At 45.7% G+C, this 18,420-nt stretch overlaps 2 protein-coding genes and 1 long non-coding RNA gene across 5 annotated transcripts in view; 2 read left to right on the forward strand and 1 right to left on the reverse strand.

The window, feature by feature from the left end:
* The window catches only part of NRDE2 (NRDE-2, necessary for RNA interference, domain containing), a 48,091-nt gene extending 45,862 nt beyond the window's left edge, over positions 1–2,229 (forward strand). Inside the window, exons 14-15 of one of the 2 annotated variants that reach the window (XR_006604185.1) lie at positions 216–425; positions 1,365–2,229. Coding sequence is in view for 1 of the 2 variants with exons in the window: in XM_004739066.3 (XP_004739123.1) it covers positions 216–341 (126 nt within the window). In the remaining variant the exon portion in view is untranslated. Of the gene's footprint in view, positions 1–215 lie in introns of both variants that reach the window. The other variant, XM_004739066.3, reaches the window with a different exon arrangement.
* On the reverse strand, positions 1,951–17,714 carry PSMC1 (proteasome 26S subunit, ATPase 1). Its single transcript, XM_004739065.3, has 11 exons — positions 17,622–17,714; positions 12,773–12,826; positions 11,939–12,035; positions 9,442–9,566; positions 9,030–9,215; positions 8,754–8,882; positions 7,824–7,920; positions 4,789–4,978; positions 4,227–4,378; positions 3,267–3,421; positions 1,951–2,304 (listed from the first exon to the last, which is right to left on the reverse strand). Exons 1-11 carry the CDS (start codon positions 17,622–17,624, stop codon positions 2,170–2,172), a joined length of 1,323 nt encoding a protein of 440 aa, XP_004739122.1. The 5' UTR covers positions 17,625–17,714; the 3' UTR covers positions 1,951–2,169.
* On the forward strand, positions 5,903–6,930 carry LOC123389565. Of its 2 annotated transcripts, none has more exons than XR_006604187.1 (2): positions 5,903–6,117; positions 6,316–6,930. It is a non-coding gene; the product is annotated as an uncharacterized LOC123389565 (long non-coding RNA). The 2 variants fall into 2 exon arrangements; XR_006604186.1 differs by having other exon boundaries at positions 6,320–6,930.
* Positions 17,715–18,420: the final 706 nt, after the last annotated feature.

Here is an 18,420-nt window from a genome sequence, read left to right on the forward strand (position 1 = left end):
GTCTGCCTTGCCGAGCCTGGTCAGGTGGCATGTGGGGACTGTCCTGTCCACCAAGCCCAGCCCCACTTTAGAGAAAGAAGGCCTCGCTCGGGTCCACTTACTTTCAGCCCCAACTTTGTGAGTTCCATGTCCTTCTGGAACCCAGTCCCCAGGCACTGCCAAGTCCAGACGGCGACGGGGAGGGCAGGCTGGCTAGCGTGGGACTCCTTCCCTAGGCGCTGTACCTGGATGCCGTGGAGCACTTCCCCGAAGAGATGCAGGAGGTCCTGGACCTGATGACGGAGAAGGAGCTCCGGGTGCGCCTGCCCCTGGAGGAGCTGGCGCTTCTGCTGGAGGACTAGAGACCAGGAGGGAATGGGCCCTGCCTTCCAGGCCTTGTCGCCTGCCCTGCCGGAGCTGGGATGCACGAGATTGGGGATGCCTGGGTGCGTGTGTTCCGGGAGCTCTGCTTTTGAAGTCTAGCTTTCTTAGTACTTTGTACCTGGGTCATCAGTTTCTTATCTCTTGCACATTTTTTTGGATGTGCAAATGACACAGAAGCTGTTGTTCACACATTACATGTGTGAATATGTAGATAAGAATCACACCTAGTGATAAGGAAACCTCTCGTGGTTGGCGTATGTGAGTTTGTGCTCTTCTCTGCTCCCCGCCCAGCCCCCCCAGAGCGTGTACGCCCCCTTGGTTGGCATTCTTGGGGGTCCTGCCAGGGTTTCTGGGTCTTGCAGTCATGACAGGAAAGGTCTGGGGACTCTGGAACCTCTTCCCCAGGCTGGTTAGCAGGAGAGCAGATTTTGCCCTTCTCTTCAGGCCAGTCAGTGGAGTCATTTAAAACTTGGTGTTCCGGCCTGTATCAAGTGCATTGAGTTCCTCAGGGTCCCTAAGCTCTTCTCGATGCCTCCCAGCTGTGACCCGCAGCACCACCTGGGCGCCTGGCAGAGATGCAGCCTTGCGGGCCCACCTCAGCCCTTCTGGGTCCGGCTGCACTTGAATGGGACCCCTGGAGACTTACGAGCACCCACGTGTGGAAGGAACCCCTACAGCAGGAAGCACGCGGGCAGCCATGTGAGCGGAGTGCAGAATGGAGCCTGCGGCTTCCTACCAGACCAGCCCCTGCCCCTGCCCGTGAGATGGCCGTGGCAGCCGTCATCCGGGTGCAGACAGAGGCCAGTAGGTGTTTGGGGGTTAGGAATGGACATCTCTACGTTCAGACCACTTTCTTCTGTAAAGCACATGCCCACAGTTATTAACTGTTAATATTTAACTGGGAGGAAACTGCTTTATCTTCTCTGACCTCTGCTCTTAAAAAAACCAAAACCCTGATGCCTAGAATTGCTGAAGTTGTCATTCATTGTCATCCCATCCAGAAAAAACAGTGTTGTGGAACAGAAATCTGGGCTAGAAAGAGCTGGAAAAGAAGGGTGACAAGTCAGAGCCCCTGAGGAAGGTGGCTGGCCAGCCAGCCAAGTGGACACTTACCTTGCCGGGCTTGGACACATGTGCTTGGACACGGACCTGCTCTGAAAGGAGAGAAGGGCAAGACAGACAGGGAAGAGGAAGCTTTGATATGGTTTTGAGCATCCTGGAGAGAGATGAGGTTTCGGAACCTGAGAACAAGGGATGACCTGGGTGGCGAGCGGCAGACGTCAGCCCGGGCCTGTGGAGATTCCTAGTAGGAACACTACGGCTGCTTTCCTGCCTGAGTGCTGAGAAACCCGCAGGCTCCACAGACCTTCCAATACGGAAAGATGTTTCCTTCCAAAGCCACAGCCACACTCTTCCACTGCAGAGACCGCTGGCTCTGTGTCACGTCCTCCCACTAGCTGCTGTCCAGCTCTGCCACCGGCTCTGGGCACGTGAGGCAGGGCCAGAGGTGCTGAAAGCCCCCCTACTGCCCAGGTCCCCCTGCTTATTGCTGCTGAGCGCCGGGTGTGGAGGTTCCAGAAACGAGTGTGAGAAGGAGCACGCTTTATTGGAGACAGAGCACTGCATGGGACCAACAGGTGAAGGCGGCCTGGGGGGCATCCTACACGCTCAAAAAAGTACACAAGGAGGTTCTGCTAGTAAGAAAGATCAACTGGAACATGGGTTCCTCTGGGCAACTTCCCCAACCTCATCCCTTCAAGGGGTCAGAACAACCCCGACTACTTCCTTGAAGGCAGCTGTGGTCTGCTAGAGATATAGTCCCTCAGGGGTGCCTTCTTGTTTTTTATAAAGAACATTTTCTTTAGATTTCTTGAAGTCTTCATTTGTTACTTTCATTCTGCGTTCTCTCAAGGCCATCAGACCAGCTTCTGTACAGATTGCCTGTAAGAACGAACAGTATGTTCAGAAAGGGAAATACTTTTTACTTGTGCTCTATCAATTCAGGAGCTGCTTGAAATCGGGTGTAAGACGCTTAGACTAAAGAAACTGCTTAAATCGTTTGGGAAACGAGTAGATCTTTTCAATGTTTTACACATTCTAATTACTTTCTCAGGGTCTGAGGTGGCTTTGAGGAGGAGGAGGCCTGGCTCAGGTTCTAACCAGCAGGATGGCCCAATGGGGAAGTTCTCTGCTCCACTTGTTACAGGAGCCACGTTCCTTCCTGGGCACCAGATGCAACTACACCAGGACACTAGCAGCAACAGAGAATCCATCCAGTTCATTTACCCACAGTCCAAAGAGAACACGTATCATGTATTCTGGCTCGCTGTCTCAGGACAGCATTTACTGTGATTTATTTCCTTAGTCATCACTTGCCAAAAGCAAAACAAAAAACCCATTCAACGTGATGTGACAGAAACACAATCCTGGCATTGAAGTTTTTATCTGGTTATGGCCCTCAGGATATTTCAGATGGTTCAGCAGAAAAGAAAGTGTATTTGTGAACAAAAGATAAAGTATAGCACTAAAACGGTAACATTGGATAAATCAAGGTGATGGGTATACTAGTACTTACTAATGTTGCAACTTTTCTGAAGACTTCAAATTTTTCAAAATACAAAGTTGGTACAAAATTTTAATATAATTTCCATTTTAAAAAGAGCTTTTTATTCACCAACACAGACACGAACCTAGTTCTTGAGAGACCAAGGATACACAGCTCAGTGCAGGCAGCAGTGTGAAAAGGCCCCACATGTGCCGTCCTGCCCTGACCATGGTACTTAGACCTGACAAAAACCCAGATCCTCAGCTAAAGAGCAGGCTGGACCCAGATCTGGTGCTGCCAGCCTCCTCCCACCCCTGCCCCATGAAACTGAGAGGTACGACCCAGCCCAGGTTCTCACCTTGATATCAGCACCCGAGAGGTCATCTTTAGCCATGATCAAGTCGTCCAGGGTCACATCATCGGCCAGCGTCATCCTGCTTGTGTGGATTTGAAAGATGCGCTTCTTAGTCTTCTCATCGGGCAGGGGGAACTCAATCTTCCTGTCGATGCGACCTGTGGGTAGAAAAGGTTTCCAGTCACATCGCTGCACAGCCCCCAGGTGTGGCTCCAGCTCAGGAAGAGTCTGAGCCGTGTCCTCACTCACGCTGTTTCAGTCAGACAGCACCCTGTGTGTGTGTGTGGGGGGGGTCCAAATCCCGAAAGGTGAACATCCCTCTTGTAGTCGTAAATGTTGGCATTTGAATTCATCCAATCTGAAAGAGATCCGCTCTGCTGGGGTACCCTTAGAAATAAAGAAAGGGCTCCTGAATGACCTACGTAGTGAAAAAGGACAGATTGTGTTAAAAAGCATAAACAAATTAGCCACTGCTGCATCCTGGTGGGACCTGAATGTAAAAAAATGAACCTGAGTTAACATATGAATTATTTTCAGAGAAAATATCCATTATGGGAAAGAAAAGATCACAATTTAAGATTAGAAGGGCTACACCCACTGCATCACGTCCTTCCTTAACCACAACCTCAGGGGATGAGGTCTTTAGTAAGTTACTCTGCATTTCACGCGTTTGCCTTGATACTTATCTTTTTTTTTTTAAAGGTTTTATTTATTTGACAGATCACAAGTAGACAGAGAGGCAGGCGGGGGCAGGGGGAGAAGCAGGCTCCCCGCTGAGCAGAGAGCCTGACACAGGGCCTCATCCCAGGACCCTGAGACCATGACCTGAGCTGAAGGCAGAGGCTCAAACCACTGAGCCACCCAGGCGCCCTGATAACACATTGTTCTTAAATCCCCTGCTCATGCACTTAAACGGTCATCCATAGACACAACAGCTATCCCTAGTAGAACAAGCAAACTGACCTGGTCTGATAAGAGCTGGATCCAAAGTCTCTATTCGGTTTGTGGCCATGATAACTTTCACGTCACCCCTCGAATCAAATCCATCCAACTGGTTCAGCAGCTCCAGCATTGTTCGTTGAATTTCTCTCTCACCACCAGAATTTGAGTCATACCTTTGAAAAAGAAGAGAAGGCATGAAAACCTAACTGATCTGCTGAAGGATAACTCAGACGTCCTCAATTCTAGCGACAAAATCACGCCCTCCCATCATGTTGTTTAAATTGTAGAAGTTTTATGCCTGAGATTTTATCATTAATTCAGCCTCCGTGTGCCTGAAGTCCAGATGATGCCTGGCTCCGAGCAGATGCTCGGGACACTGCTCTGGACTAATCTCCAGGCAGTCACAACTGCATGACTGTTACCTGGCACCTGGGAGAGCAGAGCCTAAAGCATCCAGAGTACCATGGGACGGTAGGAACTATGGCAAACCCACGGGCAGGCCATCCAGGGGGTTCTCAATGATCGTTCTCAGAGAAGAGCTCTGGGGCTTTTATCTCTGCTCAACACAGAAAGAGAAATGTACCTTTTTGTTCCAATGGCATCAATTTCATCAATAAACACAATGGATGGTGCGTGTTCTTCTGCAACTCGAAACAGTTCCCGAACGAGTTTGGGCCCGTCACCTAGGTACTTCTGAATAAGTTCCGAGCCAACCACTCTCAAGAAAGTGGCTGAGGTTTGGTTTGCTACTGCTTTGGCTAATAAGGTTTTACCTATTTTAGATTTAAAAAGAGAAAGGAAAAAAAATCCTTAATTGCTATTTTAACTTAAAAACTCTGTCAATTAAATGGGCATCAGAAATGGGCAGATCCTGGGGCACCTGGGTGGCTCAGTGGGTTAAGCCTCTGCCTTGGGCTCAGGTCATGATCCCGGAGTCCTGGGATCGAGTCCCGTGTCAGGCTCTCTGCTCAGCAGGGGGCCTGCTTCCCTCTCTCTCCCTCTGCCTACTTGTGATCTCTCTCTGTCAAATAAATAAATAAAATCTTTAAAAAAAAAAAAAAAAAAAAAAAAAATAAATAAATAAAATCTTTAAAAAAAAAAAAAAAAATAAAATAAAATCTTTAAAAGAAAAAAAAAGAAATGGGCAGATCTCTAAAAGGTATGCCCCCATTCCAGGGTCTTAACATTCTGCACTCCGAGGCAGGTAAGAGGAAATTGAGAAAAACCTAAATAATGTTTTGATTATTTTTAACTATCTTCCTCATTCTTCATTACAATGTCAGAAAGTACATTTTCCTGGGATATTCAAAGGTGTATAGATTATTAACCTAACTCATGCAACCAGGGTTAGAGATCCAAACTCAACTCCTGTGAAACTATTCGTGATGAGAAATGGCCTGCAAACCCTAGGTCTGACCTAAGGAACCTGACCTGGAGTACCAGGCCTACAATCCCTGGGGCTGTGTTGGGTGGGCCTGCCCGGTGCTCAGCTGAGATAGGACCAGCTCCTGGGAAGCCCATACCAGAGAACTGCTGAAAGCTCTAGAGACGTCTCAGTCTCTGGTGTGCCCTTGTGAGGATCGTTCCTCTCAGGGACAATCTCAGACATTTCCAATTCTCCATTCCTTGATTTTTTTTTTTTTTTTAAGATTTTATTTATTTGTTGGAGAGTGAGTGAGCGCACAAGCAGGCAGAGGGGGAGAGAGAAGCAGGCTCCCTGCTGAGCTAGGAGCCCAACGTGGGACTTGATCCCAGGACCCTGGGATCATGACCTGAGTCAAAGGCAGCGGCTTAACCCACTGAGCCACCCAGGTGTCCCATTCCTTGATATTTCTATTTCAGGTCAAAAACAACAGCTGTGGCAGCCACCCTGTGAACTTTAGGGCTGGAAGACTACTTGGCCCCTTTGATGGTGAGGACATGGGCACAGGGCCAAGCCGTGGTGTCAGGACACTGGCAGCTAGAGGCTGAGCCAGTGAAGGACCAGGCTTAGGCCTGCAGAGGGGCAGGGGGAGGCTGCTGGCAAGTGACACAGGCTTAGTTCAAGTGGGAAGGGGGACAAGGCACTAAGCTTGAGAATAAGACGTGGTGACGATATCTTTTTGGCCAGACAGGCGGAGGGGCAGGTGTGAGGGCTTAGAAGCATGGACTTCTCCCTGAGTACCAGTGAAGGATGGTGGATGGAAGACAAAAAGGACCGCCTAAGCAGATGGCCTCTGACCCTCCAGAGACAGCCTCAGCCAGCTGCTGGGTCCCTTCGGTAGCCAGCTGCTGGGTCCCTTCGGTGGCCAGCGGGATAACCAAGCCAGGCTCTTCCCCTCCTGACGGCCTGCCACCCTGTGCTCCAGCCCAGCCCCTCACGTCGGCCCCTGGCAGTGCAAGTGCACTGAAGGTGGCCCACAGCTGCAGGTCAGGCGGCCTGCCTTCCAGCTCCAGCCCCGCTACTTGCTCAACTCCCAGGGCTCCCACGGCCCCAGGCTAGTCACCAGGCTAGTCACCGGCCTCTCTGAGTTTCCTGCACTGTAAGATGATGAGCTGCAACAGCTCCGCCCCTCTGAGCTCAGTTGTCTCCTGGTGCCTCCACTGTGGGCAGCCCCCAGTGACCCCTTCAAAGAACTGTGCTTCCTCTGCAACTTCCACGGCACTGAACTGCTAATTCCCGGACTGTAAAACTTACTCAGGCCAGCTAGTTGCATAATGAACCAAATACATATCTGTATACGCATCTATTCATCCAATATTCTATTCACTCAGTACAGTGGACCAGACAGTGAACCCAATCTGAACTGCACAGAACAGCTTTTAAATCTGTGGTTTCCCACCATGGCTCTGATATATGGACCTGGCCACACTCCAGATGAACAGGTCAGAATTTTCAGGGATGGGACCATCACTATTTTTTAAAGCTCCAGGGTGATTCCAACGTACAGCCAAGCTTAAGCATCCCAGTTTATTTTGTTTTATAAACTCTTTTTTTTAAAAAGATTTTATTTATTTGACAGAGATCACAAGTAGGCAGAGAGGCAGGCAGAGAGAGAGGGGGAAGCAGGCTCCCCGCTGAGCAGAGAGCCTGATGTAGGGCTCGATCCCAGGACCCTGAGATCATGACCTGAGCCGAAGACAGAGGCTTTAACCCACTGAGCCACCCAGGCGCTCCTTATAAACTTTAATAGATTCACATTACTCTTATGAATACTTTAAAGTTTTATGTTTTATAGCACATAAATCTAATATATTTGAGTGCAGAGAGGAGTTCTATGAAACTGTAAATGCATTCACACTGAGCAGGCATTTTTGGAGGGGGAGGGTTTCCCTACCGTGCTTATTTTTGTTGCAATTCCTACTGTTGTTTTTAATACATTAAATCTGTTAAGTCTACAATTTTAAAACTAAAGTAATTCAGTTTTTTAGCATCACCTATACAGATAAAAATACTTTTATGTAATATGTATATTTCCATATTTACTCAGAAAATGCACAAAATGTTTAGAAAACCTTGTTTCAAACTAAGGAGTTGTGGCATCCTTACTCAAGAATTAAATGATTATAACAAACTAATGCTACAGCTCAAGAGATTAGCTCAGTGCCCTGAAAGTGTCAAACCCGGAGCATACATACCTGTGCCAGGTGGACCATAGAGAATGACCCCCTTCGGGGGCTTTATACCCATCTCTTCATAATACTCAGGATGAGTGAGAGGAAGCTCCACAGATTCCTATAGAAAACAAATGAATACTTGGTAAAAATGAAATGCTTTCTCACTGAAATTATCAGATCCACGAATTGGCATTCTGAATATATCCCACTTTCAACAAGAAGCTAAAATGTCACTTAGTCTTGTTAGAGACCGTGTGCCTGACTTTTGTCTAGCAGCAGAGACAGATGGAAGACGACACCTGTCCTCACTGAGTTCCCCTTCCTACTGCGTCCAGTTTCCCTCTCACTTTCTCACAGAAGTCAACCTGGAGCAAAATTCAAGCTCTTCCAGAGCAAAAGGAACTTAAAGTGAAAATACACTGTTTTCAGTTAAACCACAGACAAGATTTTGATTTTCTAGCAAGATTTTCTGATTCCTGTTATACCAATGGACATAATGGCTACTTCCCAGACATCTCCGAGGTCACCAGTTGTGACTGGTGACAGCTCTACATGACCCCCCTACAGATGAGATGGGTGGCTCCCAGCCAACCTGAACGACCACTTCCCTTCACCCCACTCACACTACCCCACACATCACTGGAGGTTTCCAGACAGCCACAGCTGAAGTCAACACAAACGGAAACATTAGATATCCACCCAGATAACCATGGCACATTGCATGTAAGAAGGATGAAGCTGCAGCTGCTGCAGGAACAATCATACAACTTGTTGTTCCTATTACGTAACTCAGGATTAACAAATAAAATACTCCACAACTGGCAAGCTTTGAGTCACACTGGTTTGATCACTAAGGAAAACACAAAACATACACAATAACTCTATCTCTAAATAAGATAGTTAAATATAAAATTGAAAATCTAGAAACCCAAATCTGATTCTTAGATTTACCTTAATTTCCTGGATTTGGTTGTCCAACCCCCCAATATCAGCATAGGTTTCCTGGGGCGCCTTTTCTACCTTCATCACTGTGACCAAGGGATCTGTGTCGTCCATAAGCACCCCTATGACGGCATGCACCTGAAAGAGAACATTAAGTTAATGCAGAAACATGAGGTTCACATAATCCACTCACAGCAAAGCAACGCCGACCACCGAGCAGCGCCAATGGACAGATCTGAGAGGAAGGAGAAAGCACTCCTAGGGGCTTAGAGACCATCAACTTGCCTTGTGGTTGAGCAGGACGGAGCAGCCGGGTTCCAGCAGATCCTTGTCTACAAAGGAAAGAATGCTGACGTAGTGTTCGGAGCCCACAGATGTAGACACGATGGCGTGATTGTCATCAATGATCTCCTCCAAGGTTCCTACTGACATTGGGGTCCCTCTCAGGTCATCCACCTTAGACCTTTCCTCCTGTTTAAGAGTATGCCATCAAGGAAAAGCAGATTAGACCTAAAAAGCAGACAAGGCTGATAGTTTTACTAGATTTACTAAATTTTACTACATTTACAAAGCAGGTAATGCTTTTAAAAGGCAGCCAGTCTAAATGGGTCAACTACTTGAATTTCATTTACTCACTGAATTCTAGTTAGTACCGAAACAATTTGTAAAACAAAAGTTACAGTAATTTCTGAATTACCTCTTGCTTTTCTTCTAAAGGCTTCATTTGTTCCTGATTTCTAATGAATTCTTCCTCCATGAGAAGATAGTCTTTAATTCTCTCTAACTTCAATAATTTTAACCGGCACTGAGTATGGGGTGTCACTGTAATTACAAAGAAAAGTTTTATTCTATTTGAAGCTTGAAGTTAGCAATTAATTAAGTTCATTCTTAAGGAAAAAATGTTAAGACTTAAAATAAGCTTATTTTTGTTGAACAGGCTGAAAAATTCAAGTCCTGGTGACCCTAGATGCTAAAAGAAAAGGGACTCTGGCAGTTGTAAGCAAGCAGATAAAAACAGGGATGACGTCTGAATGACATCTGCTACATGAACTCAAAAAGAAAGAACTCAACAACCTCAGAGATCATTTACTTTGGTTTTTTATTTCCCATCTGTGTTTATAAAAATAGGTACAAGTGCTGTCCAGTCAGAATACATTGCTGCAGGCGAGCTGAGGAACACCCACCCCCAAGAAGAACTGTGAAATATTAGTGATATTAACATGTGGCAAGCATTCTTTCCATATTCTTTTGTGTTGTTTCTTTTGGCTTAAAGTCTCATGCTACATAAGATTTTAGCATATATAGACAAAAATATCAACTTTTTCTTTTGTGGTTTCTGGGTATCTTCAAGATGTATCTCCTTCCCTAAGGTTAAATATATTCCTGATTTTTCATTTATGTACTTATTTTCGTATCTATAATCCATCTGGCAAAAAGCAAGGAGTCTAATTTCATTTTCTCTCAATAGCAAATAAAGATGCCAGCCATTCTGTTAAACAACTCACTCTCCCCCCACAGAACTCAGTCACCTTTACCATATAGTCATTATCCATGTAACTTGACTGTTTTTGGACTCCTATGCTCTTCTGGCCATCTGATGATCTATTCTTTTTTTTTTTTTTTTTAAAGAGTTTTTTTTTTTTTTTTTTTTTTAAAGATTTTATTTATTTATTTGACAGAAATCACAAGTAGATGGAGAGGCAGGCAGAGAGAGAGAGAGAGAGGGAAGCAGGCTCCCCACTGAGCAGAGAGCCCGACGCGGGACTCGATCCCAGGACCCCGAGATCATGACCTGAGCCGAAGGCAGCGGCTTAACCCACTGAGCCACCCAGGCGCCCCAAAGAGTTTTTTTTTTTTAATATTTTATTTATTTATTTGTCAGAGAGAGAGAGAGAGAAATTGAGCATGCTAGCACAGACAGACAGAGTGGCAGGCAGAGGCAGAGGGAGAAGCAGGCTCCCTGCCGAGCAAGGAGCCCGATGTGGGACTCGATCCCAGGACGCTAGGATCATGACCTGAGCCAAAGGCAGCCGCTTAACCAACTGAGCCACCCAGGCGTCCCTGATGATCTATTCTTTACCAATACCATATTGATTCATTATGGTAGACTAATGGCATGTTTTTCACTGTCTGGCTCCCTTAATTCTTAACCAAGCAATATTTTAAAAATTATTTCATCTAAATAGGAAGAGACTTGTTTAGATGGGGGTAGGGGAGGTATGTGAACCGCAGTATAAGAAGGAGCCACCCTTGGGAAAGACTGGGGGAAGAACATTTTTTTAAAGATTTATTTATTTTTAGAGAGAGAGAGCATAGGGGAGGGGGAAGAGGGAGGAGAAGGGCAGAGGGAAAGGGGGGAAAAAGACGCCCCGCTGAGCGCAGAGCCCAACATGGGGCTTGGTCCCATGACCCTGAGATCATGGCCTGACCTGAAATCAAGAGTTGGATGCTTAACTGAATGAACCACCCAGGTGCCCCAAGGGAAGAATATTTTTAAGCAAAAGACAAAAGTCCTAATGTGTGGGTTACCTGGAGTGGCTCAACTGCTTAAGCATCCAACTCTTGATTTTGCTCAGGTCATCTCAGGGTCATGAGACCAAGCCCCAGATTGGGCTCTGCAATGGGCATGGAGCCTGTCTGATTCTCTTTCTGTCCCAATGCTCCGCCCCACCCTGCTTCCACATCCCCACCTGTGCATGTGCACGCACTCTCTCTCAAAAAAAAAAAAAAAGTCCTAATGTGCGTATGAGTCGAAGAACACAAGGCAGGACTATGTGAACAAGCAAGGAGAACGGTAGGGGCTGAGAATGGAGAGGTGGCCTGCATTAGGTCACCTGGTCTGAAGCTTAGTCTATGTTCAGTACCGTCACTGAAACAGTTTGTTCATGCATCACAAGATGTGAATTCCAACATGTTGGCAGTCCATTTATTCAAGAACAAAACATGTTTCTAAGTTATTCAAGCTCAACCTGAGTTTTCTAACCCAAAACTACACTTTTCATACATTAGAGGAGATACATTAAAGGAAATTAGTGGAATTTCTTAAGCTGTATACGGTTTGTACACAACTCTGCCACACATAAGAACTAGAGCTTCAGCTCCATTTCCTGCCTCCATATTCAAACCCCTAAACTACATACACACAGACGGTTCCCAACGGAATCACGAGATAGCATGGAGGACTATGTCATTACCCAGTGGCAGCTTGCTGGCAGCATCTGGTCCCTTTGTTTTCTTCTTCTTTTTCCCCACCCGAGTTGGTACAGGAGGTTCATATTTCTTTTTCTTGTCCTTGAATTTTTAGAACAGGAAAAACAAAAATCACACAAATATCAAAACACAAACTTCTTTCTTTTGTACCATCATCTATCTCTAGTGGCTGTAATTTTCCTTCTCTTTTAGAATGCTATTAAAAACTGTCCTTTTAAAAATAAAGCTAGTTGGGTGGCTCAGTGAGTTAAGCATCTGACTCTTGGTTTTGGCTCAGGATCATGAGACAGAGCCCCACATAGGGGAGTGTTTCTCTCTCTCTCTCTCCCTCTGCCCCCCCCACCCCCCCGCTCTCTCCCTCAAGTAACTAAAATCTTTAAAAAACAAACTAGGTATTACATTCGTGCAATTTTAATTGGCGAACTTAACTGATCTTTCTTTTTATAATACACAGTGATGGGTTATTCAGTAAGGACTAAAGGTCAGAATTCAGAATTATATGCCAGAAGTTTGGGCTGAAGTAATTTGAGACAATTCTTCACATCTGAAGATATTAAACACTAAATACAGGCAATTTAAACTCTATAATGTTATAGTATACACTTAAAAACCATTAATGCATAACTACTTACTTGACAGGTCAATAATCTTCTCTAAAACATGGAAGTGGGCACTGAATCTGTAGGCCAGGTGGGTAATAACTACAGGATCACTTATTTTGCATTTTCAAAGTCATGAATCCCCAAAGAACTCCTCAGCTGAGATCAAGGGTACGTTCCATGATCTACCTGTATCACAGACCTATCTGGCTTATTTACCTTGTCATCCTTCTTGCCACCTCCAGGGCCATGACCTCCACTCTGACTCTGACCCTGAAAAAAGAAATCAGAAGTATATATTCAGAACATGACCACTTTAAAAGAACATCCTTTTTATTTTCCTGTGATTCTAAGACACCAAGACTTGCCCCTCATTTTAACATTTCTTTTTTTTTTTTTTTTTTAAAGATTTTATTTATTTATTTGACAGAGAGAAATCACAAGTAGATGGAGAGGCAGAGGCAGGCAGAGAGAGAGAGAGAAGCAGGCTCCCTGCTGAGCAGAGAGCCCGATGCGGGACTCGATCCCAGGACCCTGAGATCATGACCTGAGCCGAAGGCAGCGGCTTAACCCACTGAGCCACCCAGGCGCCCCATTTTAACATTTCTGAACTTAAGGTGTACACCCTGTAGTCAACACATACATTTAGCATGGTAGAATTTCTTTTTTTTTTTTCCTGAAAAGCTGTTAGTTGCACCTTGCAACTGACTGCATCTTACATCAAGGACAATTCTATTAAGAAACTCATGTAACTTCTGTATCACGATGAGGCTGGGATTCTAAGACCGCCCCTTTTTGAGGGAAAAATAGAGAGCTTAACATTCTTTATTATAAAACTACTTGACTGAGTATATTTCATGAAATTAGGCCATCAGAGTTAAATCATTTTACCTAGTCAACAGTCATTTATCAATCACTTACTCCTTATTGAGATTACACTGAGACCCAGGAGATTTTCCTTTCAGTAGCAACTTATATACCTCCCATCTCTAAAGCCTGGGGCTCTTGGGCAGGTCTTTCTTGCCAACCTGAAAAGCTGAATCACTTTAAGGTATCAAGAATTCAGTGTATTGGAGGCACCTGGGTGGCTCAGTGGGTTAAAGCCTCTGCCTTAGGCTCAGGTCATGATCCCAGGGTCCTGGGATCCAACCCCACATCAGGCTCTCCGCTCAGCAAGGAACCTGCTTTCTCCTCTCTCTCTCTCTGCCTGCCTCTCCGCCTACTTGTGATCTCTGCCTGTCAAATTAATAAATAAAATCTTAAAAAAAAAAAAAAAAGAATTCAGTGTATGAATAAGTTAATGGGATTCTGGACTTTAAAACAGACCACTCAGTTACAGGGCAATGCTTAACACAGAACAGTATCTCAAAAATAATGGCATTTTAAGTAATAATGAACTTACTTGAATAGAAGGACCCCCTCCCCTCAAACTACTTCCACATAAGCACCTCTAAATACATCATGGTTACCAAAGAGTTAGGGTCAAATGTATTTCCCTGCATGCAGGACTCTTAAAATTTTGTGCTTTATTCTGAAGTTATTTAAGGGCTCTAAGAAATTTTGGTTAAAAGAATTAGTTATACTGCAATAGGTGCTCCAAATAGTAGGCCTTTAACACTTACTTCTACCTCCTAAAGAAATCTGCTGTTGGCCAGGGCAGCTAATGTTTGTGGGTTTCTTACTATGTGATTAAGTCTATACTAGACATTTTCCTTCACTATCTCATTAATTTCAAACCACTGTCCAAGGTAGGTTCATCATTCCCATTTTCTAGATGAGGAACTGTAACACACCTAAGAACATGGGCTATGGAGTTAGACGCATCCAGGTTTCAATTCCGACTCCAGCACTAATAGGCTATGTGACCTCAAGTAAGTCAGGTCACCTCCCTGAGCCTTGGTGCCCTTAAACTGAAAGTGGGGATCATACTAGCTCCTGTTACTGAAAATGAGGTAATGCTCATAAACCACTCCCCATTTGCATGACTGAAAGTAACTACTAGCAATACGATATTATTGGTGAAAAAGAAATGTTAGGGTCAGGATTTCAATTATCAATCTGGTTACAAAATCTGGGTTCTGAAACCCATCTGGTTTAGTTCATCACCCTCTCGTTGATCCCATCTGTTTTTTTTTTTTTTTTTAAGATTTTATTTATTTGAGAGACAGAGATCACAAGTAGGCAGAGAGGCAGGCAGAGAGAGAAAGAGGAGGAAGCAGGCTCCCTGCTGAGCAGAGAGCCCGATGCGGGGCTCGATCCCAGAACTCTGGGATCATGACCCAAGCTGAAGGCAGAAGCTTTAACCCACTGAGCCACCCAGGCACCTCCCCATCTCTGTTTCTATCCTGTACTCTAGCCAGCCTCCCAACTGAGATCCACAACAATTTCTCTCCTCACCAATCCAGCTGTTACCATCTAAAACAAAGAGCTGTTCCTTTCATTCTGCTCAAAAACCTTCAACTGTTCCCTAGCACTTATGGTGTAACAACCAACCTTTTTACAGTGGCATACCTGGTCCTTGTCAAACTGGCTTCGACTGACCTTTCCCACGTTCATCTACCTCACTGGTGACCCTGTAAGTCTGGCCCCACAGGAGGACATTTTCCTGAAAGGGTCCCAAACTTATTCAGGTGTGGGGCATTTTACATTATATTTCTCAGTCTCCAATAACAGTAAGAAATATACCCATTATTAAGGCCTTATATACGGTAAACAGTGTACATTCTCAGAATATCATCTCATTTAATTCTTAGAGACACCATGATGTTGGTACTATCATTACCTCTAGTTTATGGATAAGGAAACCAAGGCCCAGAGATGTTAAGTGACTTGCCTATTACCACAGAGCTTGTCAGAGATGTGGCTGAGAAACACTCAGGTGTACGGACCCCAATAACTGTGTGTTTCTCTACTACATGTCCTCTAGAAAACACTAACAGGGTTTGTGTTATAGCAAAGCCACTTACTGTGTCTCAGTTTCCTCTTTGGTAAAGTGAAGATAATAATTACTACAGGGACTGCTGTGAGAATAAGAAAATGCTGGAAAATACCCTTGCGTTTATTGCAGCACTATTTATAGTAGCCAAGATATGGAAGCAACCTAAGTGTCCACTGATACAATGAAAGGATAAAGATGTGTGTAAATGCACACCAGCACACCAACACAGGGGTATTACTCAGCCATTAAAAAAAAAAAAAAAATAGACCTCGGGGCACCTGGATGGCTCAGTGGATTAAGGCTTCGCCTTTGGCTCAGGTCATGATCTCACAGTTCTGGGATGGAGCTCCGCATCGGGCTCTCTGCTCAGTGGGGAGCCTGTTTCTCCCTCTCCCTCTGCCTGCCTCTCTGCCTACTTGTGATCTCCCTCTCTCTGTCAAATAAATAAAAATCTTAAAAAAAAGAAAAAACAGAGATCACCATCTGTGACACTAATGGACACAGAGGGTATTAAGCTAATTAAAATTAGAGAAAGACAAATACCATATGATTTCACTTATACGTGGAATCAAAAACATAAAAAAAAAGCAGAAACAGACCCATGAACGCAGAAAACTGGTGGCCACCAGACAAAAGGGGGTGGGAGATGGGCAAAACAGGTGAAGGGGAGTGGAAGGCGCAGGCTTCCAGGTGTAAAATGTGTAAGTCACGGGATAAAAGGTACCAAGGTACAGCACATACAGGGAATCTCGTCAATAATACTGTGATAGCACTGAAGAGTGTCAGATGGTAGCTACCCTTGGGAGCACGGCATACTACAGACTTGTCCAGTTACTGTGTTGTCCACCTGCAACTAACGTAACGCTGCCTGTCAGCTATACTTCAATAATAAATGCTGAGGCGGGGGGCCTGGGTAGCTCAGTGGGTTCAAGCCTCTGCCTTCGGCTTGGGTCATGATCCCAGGGTCCTGGGATCAAGCCCCGCATCGGGCTCTCTGCTCGGCAGGAAGCCTGCCTCCCCCTCATCTCTACCTGCCTCTGCCTACTTGTGATCTCTCTGTCAAATAAATAAAGAAAATCTTTTAAAAAATAATAATAATGCTGGAAAAGTACCTGGCACATGCTTAGAACAGCAGCCCAAAGTCCTTATGAGACCTATCCCACTGTGCTCAGGCGTTTCTGATGTTCGGGATACAGGCTCAACACATTCCCACCTCCGGCCCTTTGCGCTTACTATTCCTTCCGCCCGGACCACGTTTCCCTCAGACGTCTGCATGGGCTGCTCTCTCATTCTGCTTAGGCCTCTGCTGCTCAAATGTCACCTCTTCTGAGGAACTTTTGCTGACAGCCACCGCTCCCATCAATGGCCATCCCACTCATCTCTATCCCGCTTCACATCATATTACATGTCTCTTTTTCGGGTTGTTTTTTTTTTTTTTTCCCCCCCGGCCTTGTCTAGAATGTAAGTTCCATTTAGACAGAGACTTCACCAGTCACACTCACCTCTTGACCTCTTGAGCGCTCAGTGCCTAGAGCAGAGCCTGGCGCCCCCCTCCCCCAATTTGCGGGTGCTCCATGAATACCAGTTTGGTGGACTAACGAATAAATGCTGTTTTTCTTATTCTTAACACACCACAGGAGCGTGCCCTCCGAGCTCCACCTGTCATAGAAGCGTCCGTCTTCAACGCTTCCTCCAAATGCCCCCACTCCGAGCGCTCCTCCATGGCTGCGCTCTCCCCTCCGCAGCTGGAACGAATCCCTCCCTCTCCTCCAGTCGCGCAGCCCTTCACCTGAGCGGCTCCCAAAGCACTCGCCCCAGGTGCTTCGGGAGAAACTCCCCCGCGCCGGTCAGCAGGGTCAGGTCGGCGGAGGTGCAAAGCCGGGCGCCCTGACCCGCTCTGCCGTCCCACCGGTCAGGCCGGGGGACCCTTCGCGCCAAGCCCTCTCGTCCGCCCCGGGCCGTGGCGGACCCAAGCACTGTCTCCAGGAGCCTTCGTTCCCCGAGAAGACCGGACCGGTGGGCAGGAGAGCGGGCGGACCGAGTGCCTCGGGCATCCGCCTCGTCCCCACGTCTCGGGCCGCTCAGACCCAGTCGCGCCGCGACCACCAGCTGAAACCCTTAGTCACTCACCATCTTGCTTCGGCCGCTCGAACCACCGCTGCCGGAAGTGCATCCACCAAGGCGGCCGCCAGAAGCGGAAGTTGCCGAGGAACGCTACGGATGCCGACGGGAACCAAATCCCTCTTTACCGGAGTCGCGCTTCCAGGGCTCCTGTGGGTGGGGTGCCGATATAGCTTACCAGCAAAATGTGAATCTTGTGAATATCTCACTTGGAAAAAAAAATTAAGTAGAAGTTATTCGTCTATTGCAAACAATTAGAGACGAGGACCTAGACTGAAAAAGAGCTAAGACAATTGTGAAAATATAAAGCATTTAAAATATGCAAAAATCATCACTGAGAACTTCACTTACTGTTCCAAGAACTGGAATGGGATTTGGAACTGCAAAGTTGACAATTACTTTTGGACCAACATTTAAGCTATTATTTGGTCTCTGGAATAAACGTGATCATCTGAGAGTATTTCCTTGTCTAAGGAGTTAACTAGATGTTTTCTTTTTTCCTTTGATGATTTGTAACTTGTGATGACGCCAAATGTCTCAAAATAACTAATCTTGCACCTAGTTGGTAAAGTTCATCACTTACTACATCCACCAGGACATTAGAAAGACGGCAAGCATCCCTTTAGCCTCTGGAAACTTCTATAACAGGTACTCGAAACGCTGCATGTTGCTGAACTGGAGAGATGAGTTCATTTTTGTTTTTTGTTTGTTTGTTGTTTTCCCTACTCCTAATTAATCTAATTAGTTGTGAAATGCAAAAAATATTTCACTAATTCACAAAATTATTAAATTAAAATTTTATTAAATT

This window comes from Mustela putorius, unplaced genomic scaffold, assembly GCF_011764305.1.
Source record: "Mustela putorius furo isolate JIRA1106 unplaced genomic scaffold, ASM1176430v1.1 tig00000129_pilon_pilon_pilon, whole genome shotgun sequence".
Lineage (NCBI taxonomy): Eukaryota > Metazoa > Chordata > Mammalia > Carnivora > Mustelidae > Mustela > Mustela putorius.

Excerpts from the sequence above, each read along its gene's own strand:
- PSMC1 (XM_004739065.3), bottom strand. Across the intron at positions 9,216-9,441 it reads CTTTAGAAGAAAAGCAAGAG|GAGGAAAGGTCTAAGGTGGA; the intron begins GTAATTCAGAAA and ends ACTCTTAAACAG. Across the intron at positions 2,305-3,266 it reads TCTCGGGTGCTGATATCAAG|GCAATCTGTACAGAAGCTGG; the intron begins GTGAGAACCTGG and ends TCGTTCTTACAG.